The sequence below is a fragment of the Podarcis liolepis genome (genome assembly GCF_965112155.1).
Source record: "Podarcis liolepis genome assembly, chromosome: 13".
In the NCBI taxonomy this organism is placed as follows: domain Eukaryota; kingdom Metazoa; phylum Chordata; class Lepidosauria; order Squamata; family Lacertidae; genus Podarcis; species Podarcis liolepis.
This window is the reverse complement of record NC_139573.1, coordinates 19,323,665-19,340,052: the sequence shown is the minus strand read 5'-3', so window position 1 is coordinate 19,340,052 and position 16,388 is coordinate 19,323,665. Positions and strand designations below refer to the sequence as shown.

General features: G+C 45.5%; 1 protein-coding gene across 4 annotated transcripts; it reads right to left on the bottom strand.

Moving 5' to 3' along the window:
• Positions 1 to 3,537: 3,537 nt before the first annotated feature.
• TMEM143 (transmembrane protein 143) lies at positions 3,538 to 16,362 on the bottom strand. Of its 4 annotated transcripts, none has more exons than XM_083471760.1 (8): positions 16,270 to 16,362; positions 15,014 to 15,209; positions 10,690 to 10,797; positions 9,459 to 9,653; positions 8,279 to 8,416; positions 6,923 to 7,198; positions 5,676 to 5,865; positions 3,538 to 5,548 (listed from the first exon to the last, which is right to left on the bottom strand). In XM_083471760.1, exons 2-8 carry the CDS (start codon positions 15,206 to 15,208, stop codon positions 5,382 to 5,384), a joined length of 1,269 nt encoding a protein of 422 aa, XP_083327886.1. In that variant the 5' UTR covers position 15,209; positions 16,270 to 16,362; the 3' UTR covers positions 3,538 to 5,381. The 4 variants fall into 4 exon arrangements, with proteins under 4 accessions (XP_083327886.1, XP_083327888.1, XP_083327887.1 ...); XM_083471762.1 differs by lacking the exon at positions 16,270 to 16,362 and adding an exon at positions 15,609 to 16,220 and having other exon boundaries at positions 6,923 to 7,202; positions 8,283 to 8,416; XM_083471761.1 differs by lacking the exon at positions 16,270 to 16,362 and adding an exon at positions 15,609 to 16,218.
• Between the last annotated feature and the right edge of the window lie 26 nt (positions 16,363 to 16,388).

Below are 16,388 nucleotides of genomic sequence, written 5' to 3'. Positions count from 1 at the left end.
TTCAGCAGAGCCATGTGTTCCTTTGCGGACTAGTGTTTCACATTCTTGTCTCACATTCCCGCAGTCTTCACAAGGAAACTTTCCTTTGGTGAACAGAACACTGCAGACTTAGAGTATCTTTTCTAATAATCTGCTTATTTACAAACAGTGCAGGCTGACTGGATGAGAGTGCAGAAGCAGACATGCTGTTCCAAATCCACAACACCCGACATCATTAAAAAGCTTTCCTCCTTGCAGAAATGCTTGTGGCACCTCTTCCAGCCAACTCCGGACTGCTGTTATTTATTCATTCAGTCCCTCCTTGTCCAGACTCTCTGCATTCTGACTGAGCAAGCTTGTTTTTATTGCATTTCAATCTCCCCTTCACAGAAGCTTCCTTCTCCACCCATGTTATTCTCCAAACAACCTATGATATCGGTAAGGCTGGAAATGATGTGCCAAGGACACTCAGGGATCTGCATGGCCGAGTGGAGACTATGGTTGGAATGCAGCAAAGTTTTACTCCGAGTAGACTCAGTGAAATTAACGAACTTGGCCAAGTTGCATCATTCACTTCAGTGGCTCTGCCCCAAGTAAAACTTAGTTGAATGTAAGACCCTACGAACCTTGTGCTCGCTGGTCCTGATCTGCCAGCAACCCCACCCCAGTTCTCTAGGTACAGCTGCTTTCCATCCTCACTGTGCACTTGGGCTGAGATAAAAGTGCAGCTTAATGCCTGCCAAGAGCACTAATATACCATCTGGTGGTGCAGAGATCTGGGCACGTGAACCAATAAATATTTAACCTAATTGAAATCTGAATGTTTAACTATCCACCAGCCACCCTAAAGCTTGTCTTTTTACAAGAGTAGAAGCAAGGCTAGAAAAAGGCAGCCGACACCACGGCGGGTGGGAGCAAGCTAATACCGTAGAACAGGTGTTGCTAAACTACGACTTCCACTAGCCCCAGCAAGTCAGTGGCCAGGGATGGAAACTGTAGTTCAGCAACGCCTAGAGGGCCAAAGGTTCCCCACACCTGGCTTTGAAAATGGTGGGCTCTGCTTTGTTACAAAGTTTTTAAGCAGAGGCTGGATGGCCACCTATCAGGGGTGCTGTAGTAGTGGATTTCCTGCATCATCTGGAGCTTAGATTAGTTGACCTTTGATGTCCCTTCCGATTCTGGTTCTATGGGTCTGTCCTAAGTAAAGGAAACATAGCTGCATCTCTCTCCCAAGTACAAAACACTGCTTTGTATCCATGGTTCATCTGACGCAGATTGTCAGCCTTTTCGAAGGCATGCTTCAAGTTAGCCGTGAAGGCAACTGGGAAACAAGCAGGCAACATTAAGGGGTAGGAGGGTGGTCCATTCTGGATTTTGCATACTCAGCGGGGATTCTCTGTTGGGGGAAAAGAGGGGAACTCTTAACACTATTCTGCTACCAGCAGCCACAATGGCTGTGTTCTGCCTCCACTGTCAGAGGCATCATGCCTCTGCATACCTGTTGCTCAGAATCACAGGTGGGCAGAGTGCTGTTGCACTCTGCTTACAGGCTTCCCAAAGGCACCTGGTTGATTGCTGTGGAAACAGAATGATGAACTTGATAGGCCTTTGCCTGAAGCAGCAGGTTCCTTAAACTGTACAGCTGAGATGATTACCATAACATGCAGTCTGTCTGACCTGTAATCTTCCATTTTAATTAAAACAAATGTAGAATTACATCAGGGGTGGGGAACTTGTGGCCCTCCAGATGTTGTCAGACTACAACTCCCTTCATCCCTGCCCTTCAGTCCTGCTGGCTGAGCCTGGTGGGAGTCTGCCAACATCTGGAGGCCCCCCGTCCTTGAAATAGAGGCTGTGCAACTGCTAAAAAGATCCCATAGCCCAGGGATGGAGAAGATGCTTAACTTAGGGGAAATCAGACTCGGTACCCTGGAAGGGGGCAAGGCTGGGAAAGATCCCTGCCCAAGGCCAAGGAGTGCTGCTGCCAGCCCATGTAAACAAAACTGGTCTAGATTGACCAGTGAGCCAACTGCCACAAAGCAATGTCCTGTGTAGCCCCTTTATTAAGGAGACAGTTTATTAGTTCCTCTCAAATATCATGTCAGGTTGTTGGTGTCTTAGATGAGGGGTTGGTAATCTGCAGCCTGCCCACCTCATTTCAGAAGTCCTCTGCAAGCTGTGTGTCCATATCTGTCTCTCTTCTGGCAACCGGCTGACTGGGGAGACAGGAAGAACATGGCTTCAGCCCCACCTCCTGCTAGTATGCTGCCTCCAACTGATTAGCACCTCCAAAGGAATGTGGCCTTTGACAGGGGGAGCCCCTTCCCCGAAGGTTTTAGGTGGTACCTCCACCATTAGGCAAGGTGTAGGATCAGCAGTCCTGTACGTTGCTCAAGAAGCTGTATGACTGCATCAGAACCTCTCCGGCAACTTTCTTCTTGAAGGAAACCTCAAGATAAGAGAGCTCAAGTAATTGTTTGTGGGGAGCCCTTGTCAGCAAGTGGCAGGATGCTAAACAATGAAGCAGGCTGTTTTATTGTGCCACTTGTGCTAGTTTTCTTTTTTAAAGCCATAATTGGCTTTTTCTAAGTTTATCACTGCTGAAAATGTGATGTATTAGAAACAGAATCTCCCCTCCACTAATCTGCCATAAAATATTCAATGAAGCCAAGAAAGTCACTCAGGGGGTGGTAGTTTCTCTGCCCCCCCCCAAAAAAATATAGTGTGTCTGCCCCAATAAAGTGTCATTTGTCAGGAAGGGGAACTGTGTGCTCATTGGTCCCATAGCAAAACCCAGCAGCATGAACATCTCCCACAGGCCACCTGCTCTAACAGCAGGCATCTCCCAACAGAGAACACACAAAAACTGTCATCGGGGGCCATGATCACTGCCTAGGACTGCTGAGCTTCCTGTCTTGCTTGCTGCAGGAACAAATGGGTGCCTCACCATGATGTATCTGTTTGTTCTGTAATGTCCTAGGAGGAATTCAAGACAAAACAGTTGCTACTGAAAGAACGAGTTAATGGTAAAGTAGGAACTCATGGGATACAAGTGAGACACACAGCTACAGGGAGTCAAGGAAAGCCAGAAATAATGATGCCATCGTTCAATGAATGTTAACGGTTTTCAAATACCTGGCTGTTATTTGCTCAGTCAAGTATCCAACTCCAGTGTGCAAAATATTATAAATAGGGATGGTTAAAGAGGGGCTCCTGGTGTCCCTATTGCACACAGGATACTTTGAGGGTGTGGAGCTACAAGGAAGCTTTAGGGGATTGTGGAATGTTTCTAATGTATTTCTTTTTAATGCATCTGTGTGGGTGGGTGGGGTTGTCTGTCTTTAGGTTTGGATGTAAGGTGCTTTGGGTTGCCCTGGGCAAGAAAAAGCAACTAGCAAATTTAACAACAACAACAACAACAACAACAACAACAACAACAACAACATACATCCAAGCATAACTAACCACTGCCCTCCTGGCTGTTCAGTTCAGTGAAATTACTTTAGGACCAAGCAGTGCAAAATAAAACAGAATAAAAAGTAGGCAAAAACTTGTCAATATGGGAAAATATTTTTTTATTGCGCCGAAGATACAGACATTCATGCAGTTTCCCCTGAGCCACAATGACTTCCAACATGGGTGGAGGGTTAAACAAAAACAAAAAAACCCCCAACCACTGCTATTTTAAGACTAAGAGCTCACTTTAGGCATGAGAAGCTCAGAACAAGCTGTTGTTAGAGGGCCTTCTCACACCACTACACGCACCTGTAGGTAAGAGTGCTGTTTAGACATGTTACAAGAGACAAAAACTTCAGGTAGCACTTCTCTTGGGGAAGGGAAGAAATCAAAAGTGAAAATCCGGGCAATGCTACCATGTAAAATATCACCGAGGCATTGCCCTGTTGTTGCTTTTAGACTGTGAAATAGCAGACCAGTGTCCACAAACAGCCTCCACTTGGCTCCTATTTGCACCAAGTTCTCTGTCTGAGGTTTTGCTGGCAGGTGCTGCTTCAAATACAGCATCATGGCTGATGGCAGACTGCACGGCTGGTACATGCACACCATAAAAAAGGACAGAGGACCTCTCAGGGGGGCCAGCTGGCCCCCCGTCTAACACAACAAACAGTGAACGATATCACATCTGCTCCGTTACAAGGGCATTCATTAGGGTGAAGTTGTCCCCCCCCCCAAGCACACATACATACATTGAACACACATGCACTATTTAGAGATGGAGGCAGCAGAAGTCAGGTACCCTCCATGAGGGGAGAATTAAGACCTTATTGCATGCATCAAAAGGAGGTAGCAGATGCCTAAACTTCAAAATCCATCAGCAACAGCCCTCCTAATAATTCCTACTACTTGTGCAAGTTTCTGAACTCCAAACCGCAACTGTAGACTGATGACCAATTGACAACCAGAAAACAAAAGACAGCGTGGTTCAGTGAGTACAATACTGGAACTTAAAAAACACATAGGAGCTCATTCATTAACTCAGAGCGTAAATTTGTTCCAAGGCATCAAATCTGTTCTCAGTATAGCAGCCTGAAGCTGGAACATCTGGGGGCAATAATATGGAGAAGTGCCTCTAGAAACGTGCCGAGTGCCCTTCCCTAACAAGTCAAAGCACTGCATGAACTTACTGAGTTGTCCAAGACCATGCAGTGTGTGTGTCGTCTCAACCCCCGTGGTCTCTACAAAACAGGCAAAACAAAAACCAAGTGCGTAGTAGTCTTCAAATTCCTTGTAAGCGTATACTGTGAATTTCAAAGTGCTATAGAAGTGATTTAATACGTTTTTTTAAAGCCCCCAAGCAGCAGAGCAAAGGAATATTTCTAAAACCCCATCTTGCCCTAAACGCAAGCAATTCATTGCTTTATGCCATTCTCATTTCAAATGTAAACAGCCCTGCAAGGAACTTCGCCCCCACATTCCTCAGATACAAGAAAGAGCAGGCAGCCCCCCCCCCTAAAGGCAGCAGCATATATTAAAGGGTTTTTACAAAAACAGGGACATCTTTAAAAACAAGCTCCCCCCGACAAGCCTTCCAAATAGTTGAGTCTGAGGTGTAACATGCCCCCCTTGTAATGAGGTTGAATGGTGTATGCCGGGTGATATTTACACCTCTTATGGTGTTACATGCTTGAGTTTCCTCCCAACATGGATTCCTGGAGGAACATACACATCCAGGGGAGATACAGCAGTAGTAGAAGCAGAAACCCTGAGGCTTCTGGGCAGCATCGACAACTGCAGCCCTGGGCACTGCTCCCATAATGCCCTGGGAAGGCAAGAATTCCCCTGCCTGTGCCTTCAAAGCCTCACATGCTCAGCGTTAGGGGCCTCAGCAGGTGGCCTGACCACTAGGAACCAAAAGTGCTGGCCAGAACAATCCTAGGAAGCTCCTAACCAGTCACAGGATGGGTCCCCGTTGCAGGAGAGTCCCCTGCCCCAACTCCCAGTTCCCTGAGATGCCTGCAAGCACGGTCGGCACAGAAGGTTACATCCAGACCAGAGTGGAGGTGCAGCCAAGCCTGAACCTCTTCCCTCATGCGTTCAATGGTTTTGGAGTCTGGGGGACAGAGAGAGAGAGAGAGGTCAGAGAACCTTTCACAAGTTCAAACCCATCCCAGGGGATGGCTTAGTTTTTCATTGCTTCAACCCTGCCCCAACCCAAAGAACCAAGGCCAGGCAAATACCTATGTCCAGGGGGTGATAGTGCTGGTGCAGCTGGAGGAGGAAACTGTGTGCCAAGATGACCTCCTTGGCATGTTCTTCCTGGGCACGCAGAACAAGGGCATCCAGTAGCTCAGAGTTGTTGGATGTGCTGCGGTAATACAGCATGTGCACCAGCTCAAGGGAGTGGATATTCCGGCGCTGGCCAAAGACCTTTAACAAGAAGAAAGCAGGGGTGTCCACAGGAAGCAAGACTGCTAAGAACAGCCCTCCTGGATTTGGCCAGTGGCCCATCAAGCCCAGGATCCTGTTCTCAAAGCGGCCATGCAAGTGCCTGTCAGAATCCTACAAGCAGGACCTGAGCACAAGAGCCCTCGCCCCCTTGCAGTTTCCAGCAACTGGTATTCAGCATAGCCATCACAGTAGTAGCCACTGCTATCCCTATAGATTAATTTTGTCTAATTGTCTTTTAAAGCCATCCAAGTTGGTGGTGATCACTGCCTCCTATGGGAGCGAGTCCCATAGTTTAACTATAGCAGTGGACAAGTTGGGATTCAGGCCTCCTGGGTTTACAGCCACAGTTGCTGCAGTGCTTTTGAGCAAGGTTGACACGTATTGCGATTCCCTAGCAGAGTGTCCATCACAAGGAGGGACAGGGCGTGAGAGGAGGAAGGAGGACTTGTAGACTGCAAGTACCCACATGGGGAGAGTAGTGCATTTAGAGGTGTGTATTACAGGTTTTGTCCTGAAGGCAAAGGTATCTTTAAGTGCACCTTCAATGGATGATTCCCCCAACTACCCCACACAGTGCAATAAATGGTAGATACTTCTATTTGAGAAAATGACAGGGTGCGTATGACCACGTGGGCCTGTTTTGTTCAGAAAAACCAGATAATGGTTCCAATCTGTCTACCTGACAGCAACTCTCTGGAATCTCAAGGAGATATCTTCAGCATAACAGTTAAATTATGAGAAGTAATAATTATGTTTGGCTTACTGGCTTTGTGACCCATAGATTGGGAAATGCTGCCCTAAAACAGTGGCAGAAACCTCCAGATCTTGCTAGACTACAGACTCTGTTACTTTATTTTTATTTTATTCCCTGGCCATTGACCATGTTGATTGTTGGACTCCAACTCCCATCAGCCCCAACGTCGGAACTGTCCGCTCCTTCCTTAAAGGCTATGTTACCAAAGGTCACATGGCTGGCAATCTGTTTTAAGAGGCAGGGCCTGTTTTCTGGAAATAGTGGCGGCAGCATCATGCATACCTTCCAAGCCCGGAAGGCCATAAAGGCAGCGAAGAAAAGCAGCAGGGAGGTGGTGCCAATCTTCAGGTCAGAAAGCACCACCATGCCCACGTTGACGAAGACAGCCAAGCCGCTCACTATCAGCATGCCGTTGAGGAGGGCTCTGTAGAAGATGGAGGTGCGGACCTTGACCGCGGGCAGCAACTGCTCCAGGCCTTCCAGCGGAATGTCCTTAAAGCATTTAAGCATGAGGTGAGCATTCTTAATCCGGGCAGCCACCACCACCCGTTTGAAGTACTGTCTGGTTTGGAAAGGGGCAAAAAAAAAAAAAAAAAAAAAACCACAGAGGAAGGAAAGCATTTGCATTTTATTTGTGGACAAATGAATAAAATATTTCTGTACCACTATTTCAAAATATATCAAGGCAACATAAAAGATAATTCAATTAAAGATATAAGCAGATAGTCATTAAGGTGACTTCCCCTAAATAACCCTGGGAACTGCAGAATGTTAAAGGCGCTGAGGGATGTTAGGAGATACCAACCCCCTCACAGAGGTACAGTTATCAGAGTGCTTTAAAAACTGGTCCCTCTTCCCAGGGAACTCTGGGAACTGTACCTCTGCGAGGGGAGTCCTAACAACTCTTGGTACCCTTAAGAAACGACAGTTCACAGGACTCTGAGAGAAGCCCTGACTGTTTAAAGTGGTATAATACTGCTCTAAATGTATAGTGAAGATGGAACCTGAGGTACAATATATAAGCACTCATCAAAACCCTGCAAAGTTTACTCAGTACTGTATATTGTTATACATGTATCATTTAAAATTATAAAGTATTGAACAAGAACCATAAAACACAATGTTGACTGAAAGGCAGAAGAGATTATCATTAAATAAACTGAGGTGGATAAAACACCATACTAAGTGGCCAAACACATTTTGTCCATGTGGAGGCAAATACCAATAAGGCATGGATGCAGTGCACAAACAATACTGTGTTTCATTTTCAAACAGGGATCATGCTCACATAACTTAAAAAAAAAAGTTAAGAAATTCCTTCAGTCTCCAAACTATTGGAAACTGCTTTGATTAAAAAGTGCCCAAGAATCCACAGTACGGTATGTCCCTGAATTATCCATCCACATATGAACAAAACGTATTCACTGCCTATCTTCCTATCCAGTTAATGCAGAGCAGACTTCCCCAAGCTGCTGCAATGCAAATGCAGTTGTCTCCAACTCCCAATAGCTTCAGCCTAAGGCCTAGATTTATGGGAGTCTGAACAGTGTAACAAGTTGGGAGAGGCAAATGTAGAGTCAGGGCAATAGCTCTCCCCAAAAGGATCTCAGGGTGGGATCTGTTTTTATTATTATTCACTTGCCTGTCTGGTGGAACCCAAGGTGTGCCAAAGAACCCCCTCTGATTCTGAAGGGTAGTCATCACACGAAGTGGTCCGAACCGTTGGCCAAGAGCCCAGAATCTTATGTATTCATACTGATCCAAATTTACTGAGACCTGCAAAAAGGAAGGCATGAAAATACAATTGCTTTGGGGGGCAGGGGGTCTTGTGTTGCAACTACAGCTAAGGAGCATTCCATACAGACCGATAGTGTGAATGTTTTGAGGGCGTGCGCGCTATTTTTTATTTTAAACATTTGTACGTAAATGTTACAATGAGGTGTACAAATTTAAGAAATAATAATAAATAAAGCCAATCTGCATATAAAATAAGGAACCAAATCTACAATGGTGGCAAAAAATAAATAAATCAGTGCCAAGCATGTTAAGTAATCTGAGCAAATGGATCGGCACGGAGAGCACTTTTCAATGTAAAAATGAGACACAGGGGCTGAAGTCACAAGGCTTTCATGCAGCAGTGCATGAAATCTACAGCCCTCCAGATGCTGTTGGGAGCTGGAGTCCCAATGGGTTCACCTGCTCTAAAGGTGTGCCTTTAGCTTCACATTGGGGGGGGGGGCTGTGCTGTTGATCTCTTCAACAATATTTTGTACATTTTAATATGAATTTCTCATGGTTCTTGTATGAATTCTATCGCTGCAAGCCCTAGGATAATAAACTGATGACAGGAAGGCTATTATTATTATTACAGTGGTACCTCGGGTTAAGTACTTAATTCGTTCCAGAGGTCCGTTCTTAACCTGAAACTGTTCTTAACCTGAAGCACCACTTTAGCTAATGGGGCCTCCTCCTGCCGCCGCGCCGCCAGAGCACGATTTCTGTTCTCATCCTGAGGTAAAGTTCTTAACCTGAAGCACTATTTCTGGGTTAGCGGAGTCTGTAACCTGAAGCGTATGTAACCTGAAGCATATGTAACCTGATGTATCACTGTATTACTAATAATAATATACGAAGATGCTCAGACACAGGGAAACTGAAGGGCCTCTGGTGGAGCTGTGCCTGAACATTAAGTTATTTATTAAAGATTAACTCCGCAGTGAGAAAACTCCCATAACATGTATGTACAGAATCTGGCTTTGTTAAGAGTCACATTGTGTTACGGGAAGGAAGAATGGCCCTATCCTGGGACAGGTCTCACCTGGACTTCATCTTGAGGATGGTGGACCACAAGGGCATAGGCCAGGGTTTCTTCTGACAAACTGTTGAAGTTGGCCTGGTCCAGCAATGGATCCATCCTGGCCAAAACTTCCTGTTCTTTTGCTAACCGCTCAGCATCAGTCAGAGAGAACTCCTGCAGTGTGTCCTGGTCAGGATTAATAGGAGCATAGAGAGCCTGGGAAGGGGAGAAATAAACAGCCTGTATTAATGCCATTAACAGTGTTGTTATTATTTACTGCATTGATCGGTCATTTTACACAATAAAAAGCCTGAAAGCAACTTGTCAAGGTAAAATAGAATGCATAAAAAGGTAAAGGGACCCCTGACCATTACGTCCAGTCATGACCGACTCTGGGGTTGCGGCGCTCATCTCGCTTTATTGGCCAAGGGAGCTGTCATACAGCTTCTGGGTCATGTGGCCAGCATGACTAAGCCGCTTCTGGCGAACCAGAGCAACGCACGGAAACGCCATTTACCTTCCCACCGGAACGGTACCTATTTATCTACTTGCACTTTGATGTGCTTTCGAACTGCTAGGTTGGCAGGAGCAGGGACTGAGCAACAGGAGCTCACCTCGCCGTGGGGATTCAAACCACCAACCTTCTGATCAGCAAGTCCTAGGCCCTGTGGTTTAACCCACAGCGCCACCCACGTCCCATAAAATAGAATGCATAAACGCAACTTAATACCATAAGAAATACAAAACAATGGGCCCTATAAAATCCCTTTGACGCTCATCCTACAATATAATAAGGACAAGTCCTACCCATCCCACTAAAAGATGACCGCCACCTCAGCAGGCAACACAAAAAGGCCTTAGCCTGCCAGCTAAAGATTGACAAGGATGGTGCTAGGTACATCACCTTGAGGGAGCATTCAAGAAGCAGGGGGCCACCACTGAGAAGGCCTGATTCACACTCTATACCTACCTCAGGTGGAGCACAGCAAGAAGGGGTCTGTGATGAAAACCACAGGGTCTGAGCTGGTTCATATGGGGAGAGGCAGTCCTTGAGGAATTACAGAGCTCTGGAGTGCTTTAAAGATCAGTTCCTGTACCTCTGAGCCCGGAAACTAGTGAGTAAGCCAGTATCTAATCACAATGCCTCCCACTAGTTTCCGGCACATGCTGTTCCCCAACCCCTTCTGCCTTTGGATGAGCAATTCATTCAGAAACAAGGCCAGTCCCCACAAGGAGCGTACTTTGTCATTACCTGTAATTGCTCTAGGATGGAGTGGTAACGGTGAAGAAGGGACGAGTCCACTTGAGAGACAAATGCCAGGAAAGTGGCGCGATCTGCTTGACTAGAAGAGTGGAACTCCTGAAAGAGGGAATAGACAAGGTTAGTCCAAAGGTGGTTTAGAAGCAAATGACCTGTTTACGTAGGTTTGTTGTGATATGCTGAATTGCAGCCATTTATTAAAAGGATGCCTTACTTTGTCCTGAGATATTGTTATAATTGGGGCAACGGGCTGACAGATTATTCCATGCTGCTACAGCAGTGTTATCCTTAAGCTTCCCTATCAATCTGAAACAACTTTTTAAAAACTTAGTCCCCAACTGGATTGATACGAATTAAATCAGTTTTGTGAATTTGGAGCCCTCTGGGCGTTTTTGACTACAATTCCCATGATAGGAGTCCTAGTCTAAAACATCTGGTGCGTACCAAATTGGTAGAGGCGCCAGGCAAAAACATGCCTTTTCAACCAGGCCTTTGGCTGTTAACAATCCATGGCCTTATAAAGCTTGTGTGTGTGCTTTAATGTTTTTTTTTGTAAAGTCGCTTTGAGTTCCCTGCAGCAAGAAGAGCTCCTAATAGATTTAATAAATAATAGGCAATAGTAAAGGTTGGATTAAGTTGTTGTTGTTCACAGGTTTGATCTACATTTAATTAAGAACATGTAACACACATATATGCACACTAATTACTAAATTCACACCCTGCATACATAAACAAGTTATTAGCTGCCACTGGAGAACTCCACACACACAAACCCTGCCACCAATTCTAGGCCGATCCAAGCTTTTGTGGTGAACCAGGCTCCCAGAAATCTCCTTTCAGCATTTGTGGCTTGTTTCATTTTTAGCTGGGTGCTTGGCGTCATTATGAGCAAGGCTTCCATGTTCCAAGCTTCAAGTAAGACAACGCACATCAGCTTCCTATTACAAAGGGGACCACGGTCCATTGGCCGATCCTGTGCTTTGCACTTAGAAGAGATCAGGGATCGTGATGACCAGATTACGTTTGTAGGTTTGCAAGAGGTTTTGTGAGGTAAATTATTTGAATTATTGCAAAAATGGCTAAAGAGGTGGATTGTGAGTTAAGATAATTAACGGGAACAGGAATTTAAGAAATGCAGAAGAAATGATAAAAATGGTGGATCATCAGAGGTGCTGATGGAAGTCCAAAAAGAGTGTATAAGATGTGAAATTCTGTGGAATTTATAATAATTGGTATGTTGAAATTAATAAAAATTATATATATATGAGAGAGATCAGGGATCAGGTGATGTGAAGGGACTGCTGCCTGAGACTCTGGAGAGCCACTGCTAGTCAATACTTAGGCTTCATATACATCATACATTTAAAGCACATGGCTTTCTCCAAAGAATCCTGGGATCTGCAGTTTACCCATCACAAAGCTACAATCCCTGGCACCAGTGTTATTTTTCTAGAAAGAGATCACTGTGACCACCACCCTCATTTTCTTAGAATGGCAATGGCGCTCACCAGAGAGGAGCCGGAGCTCAACTGTACTGAGTTCCTGTTGAGTTCCTCCTGAAAAAAGCCCTGCCCAGCACCCTTAACAAATTACAGACCCCAGAATTTGGGGGGCGGGGTGGGGCGGAGTCATGGGTTTTTCATGAATGGTGCCTACATAGTCTTAAGCTAGAGGAACAAATAGACTGAGCTGATACAAAGCACTTTCTTATATTCCTATGACTATACACATGAGTGAGTGAAGCTCAAACATTAGGTAATTTATAATTGGCTTTTGTATGTTTTACACCTCCCACAGGGGAGGGGGAGAAAGGAGAAGATAGTCTTCTAGTCCTTACTTTATAAGTCTCTTGACTATAGCTGGGGTGGCCAAGTCAGCAAGAAAGAAATCCTGGATGGAAATAAAAGAAAATACAAAAGATGCTTGCTGCAGGTTCCATACACTGTTAACATCAAGGTGGGAAAACATATAGTGCTCTCTCTCTCTCTATACACCCACACCCCACATACCTACTCGCAATGGAGCATGATCTCATTGCACACTTAGCACTAAGCCTGCTCCATATTGTTCAGTGTAGCCAGCCCAGAGGGCCACCAGATATCCCTATCTGGTTGTCAATAAAACGTGTCAGGAAGGCATTCTCTTGACCTGGCTTCTGAAGGTGATGCTCTCCAAGCACATGCAGCTACTCTGTTCTTTCCTTCCTTCTCCCAATTCACAAAGGGGAGCTTTCCTCTCTGACATAAAGCTCCTATCAAAATATTCCATTCACATACTGAAGATAAAAATATGTTAATAAGGTTGATAATAATATATACAATGGAGTTCCCAAGGGTCTCCAGAGTAACATTATACAATTTCTGAACCGCAGGGAAATCCTGGAATGCTAGAAGCTCTTAACTATCTCCTTAACTATCTCTTTCACCTCTCCTTATATCCCTTTATTCCTTTTCTGCTCTGGAACAACAGCCCTCTTCTCAATAATCCACATCCCCTTTCTGCCTTCACTTCCCTCATTTTACACTTGTTCAGCAAATAGTGTAGTGGCTTCAGAGCTACAGAAAAATCCCCTTCAAAAAACTCATTCACTTCCCCCAGACTCTTTTATCATTGTTTCCTATTACAGGCAGCAACCATTTTAGGCACATCCAACTGATGCATGATCACCAATGCACAGAAGGCGGTTTAACAGGGGCATAATGGGGGCGAGATGTGCTTATATGCACTCTGCCAACATATGCAGGGGTTGGGAATCGAATCCCCGTGTGAAATGGTCACTGCCTGTGTTTAATTTATATCCCACCCTTCCTCCTCAAGGAAAGAACTGATGAAGATATTCTTATTATACCAGATATTTGGAAATTAGTTGAAGTTTTCTTATTGCGGATTTTATTCTATTAATATTATTTTTTTAGTGCTTTAACTGAATGTATTGTATACTAGCAGCCTCATACTTTTTGCTCAGAAACTTCAAGAAACCAAAAAATCAGCAGTTACAATCAGGCTAGTTTTGAAATGTTCAGTCTGTCATCTTGATTCAGAAGCACACCCAACTGTATCCAAACACAGAAAAAAACCTGCTCCTTGATCTCAGGAACTATCATGCAAAGTTTGGTTACTATACTTAAGTATGCACAGTGATATACAGTATAGTAGCTTCTGGCATTTCTAATCTTGCTCAGTACCTTATGATTGTGTGTTGAAAGTCAGCTTAAATACTCTTAAATTATTAGACATAAATTTTACCTGGACCAGCCATTGTCATTAAGTTTTCCCACACCCAAATATTCATTTCTTAATGTCTGTGCTCTTCACATACCCCTACTTGGGCCAGCCTAGTAGCGATTAAACTCTCTAGAAGGGTCATCATCGCTTGTTAGATTCAACACCATGCACTCTTGTAGAATGCAAGATGTGTTAAAGAGCAAAAGTTTCGTACTGTTTCCACACCAAGCATCAGGCTCTGGGATTGCAGAGGGTGGCTGGGAGGAGCAGGCTTCAATATAGAATGAGTTGCACCCAAGAACACATACAATCATTGTAAAACAAAACATCTTCTGTACCAAGGTAGCCCAAGTTACTGGGCCAATAAATGCTATACAGTATAGCACTCAAGGATCTGAATGCCTCATGCAAAAGTAAGCCAATTGCCATATGTATTCATTTAAGTTTAGCTTCAGCTTAGCTGTACAACCTTAAGTACGACAAGCTAGCTGAGAAGAGGATTCTGAGTCTGACACGCAACATATTGTTGCACACCACCCCAATTTCTGAGCGGTGCGAGATTTCCAGGGGTTCCAGGCGCTTCCCCAAGGTTTGGTTTCCTTGGAATGAGGGACAGTGGAGACTGTGGTGTCTTTAGGATATCTGGTTTATTTACACGTATATACACCCTTAGCAGTAACACTGCAAACAGTCTTGCTTCTCCCAGCCACAGCATTGGATTCAAGCAGAGATCAAGCATGGCTCTCTCTCTGGCTTCTGCCTGCACTCTGATGCCAACCCAGCTTTGACACACAACTCTGGCTACTGTCTTTCTCACTACCAGTCAGGTGTAGGAGGGGGCCCACCAATTTGCCCTCTGGCATCTCCTGTTATACGAATGACCGTACTTATATGGTACTTAGGTGGCAACTACGACCCTTGCTGGACCAATTTAACAATTGAATTCTCTATTAGCTTTTAACCCTTGCAGGATCCAGGGGGTCAGAAGGGGCTCAAGCATCATACAGACTGACCCACCCCAGAAAAAAAAGCCCAGTCACAACACTATGTTCATAACTTATTATGAACCCACGCAGAGCCCATGTTATACCTTCACTAGAGCATCAACCAGGTAGTCCTTGGAAAAGGGGATGTATCTCTCCCGATAGTCCACCGCCCAGTTCTCTGGCTCCACTGGTCTCCGCATCTTCCGGTATTTCACCATCCTGGCAGCAAGGGAGGCCTTGCCACGGGATGGCAACCCTACAACCCCAGCCCCTAAGGCTAACCGCGCTGCGCACAGCATTCTAGGAAAGTTCGAAGTTTACCAGTCAGGCATGTTCAGCTTCCTTTCCAAAGGCTTTCAAAAATGGTCCTAATTTGCAAGTGGGATACAGCGGGCATTAGCCAGTAACGGGGCACATCTTTCTTCAAAGCAACAAAGTCAAAGACTTCCAAAGGCTTGGCCACACCATGGAGGCCAAAATCTGTCCCTGGACAGGGGAGGGAAGGCTCCTTGCGGTCAGAGCCTTGGCCAGAGCAGCCAGGTCAGAGGTCTTCTGCACAACGGTGCCACCACCATCTGTGCAAGTGGGCCTGGTCGAAATCAGATCAGCCAAACAAGTGGGGTGAGGTCAAAGGTCACTGCCCCAAAACGCATTAAGTTGGCTGAACTGATGAGAATAGCGATACTCTCACCAACTTACAGACTAAGCAGTGATTCCTTCCTCCTCCTGGAAGAAAAAGCCTTTGCATTCACTTTGGGCCCGTTTCAAACGGGGCGGAGGGCGGGAAGCCCACCATACAAGGTAGTACGTTCCTAACCTCTGGGCTGACATTGGCCTTAGTGCGCACGCGCAAGCTTCTTTCCCGCCCTTCGTTCCTTATTTGTGCCCCGGGGGGCGGAGCCTCCTTTCCCCCGCAAGCGCACTAGCGCCTTTGACTTCAGCTCTCCTGTACGTCAGGCGCTTGCTTAGCTGTTCGGCACTGTGCTCGCGAGTTTATGCTACAGATCTAGAAAATTTGTAGAAGGGTATCATGCACAGGGTGTATGGGCGACAAATAAACTGGTTTTTCACTCCCGTTTCCTACACAGTTTTATACAGTACAAGAGTTTCAGCATATCATTTCTATGGTTCAGAGCGACGCCTTTCTACGCCGGCAAAAGGCAGACTTCCTTTCATTTTTTTAACTGGAAATTCTATCGTTTCATCACTCTACACCTTTCTCTATAAACTCTTATCTCCATGACGGAGTCACGGTCCACGTTGCGGACGGGCAAAAGAATCCTTCAACTTCAGAAACACGCAGGCGCAAAGAATCCTCCTCTCCCCCACTCCTTTGCTAAACTGAGCGCGCAACACGTACTCGTTCCTTTCCCCGCACCCGCCTCCACTTTTCGGGCTGTCGGTGCAAACTGCGCACGCGCAGCTTTGCCTGCCGTCTTCTCCCGCATACAGAATTGTAGGGTCCTCGCGCGCGCTGTC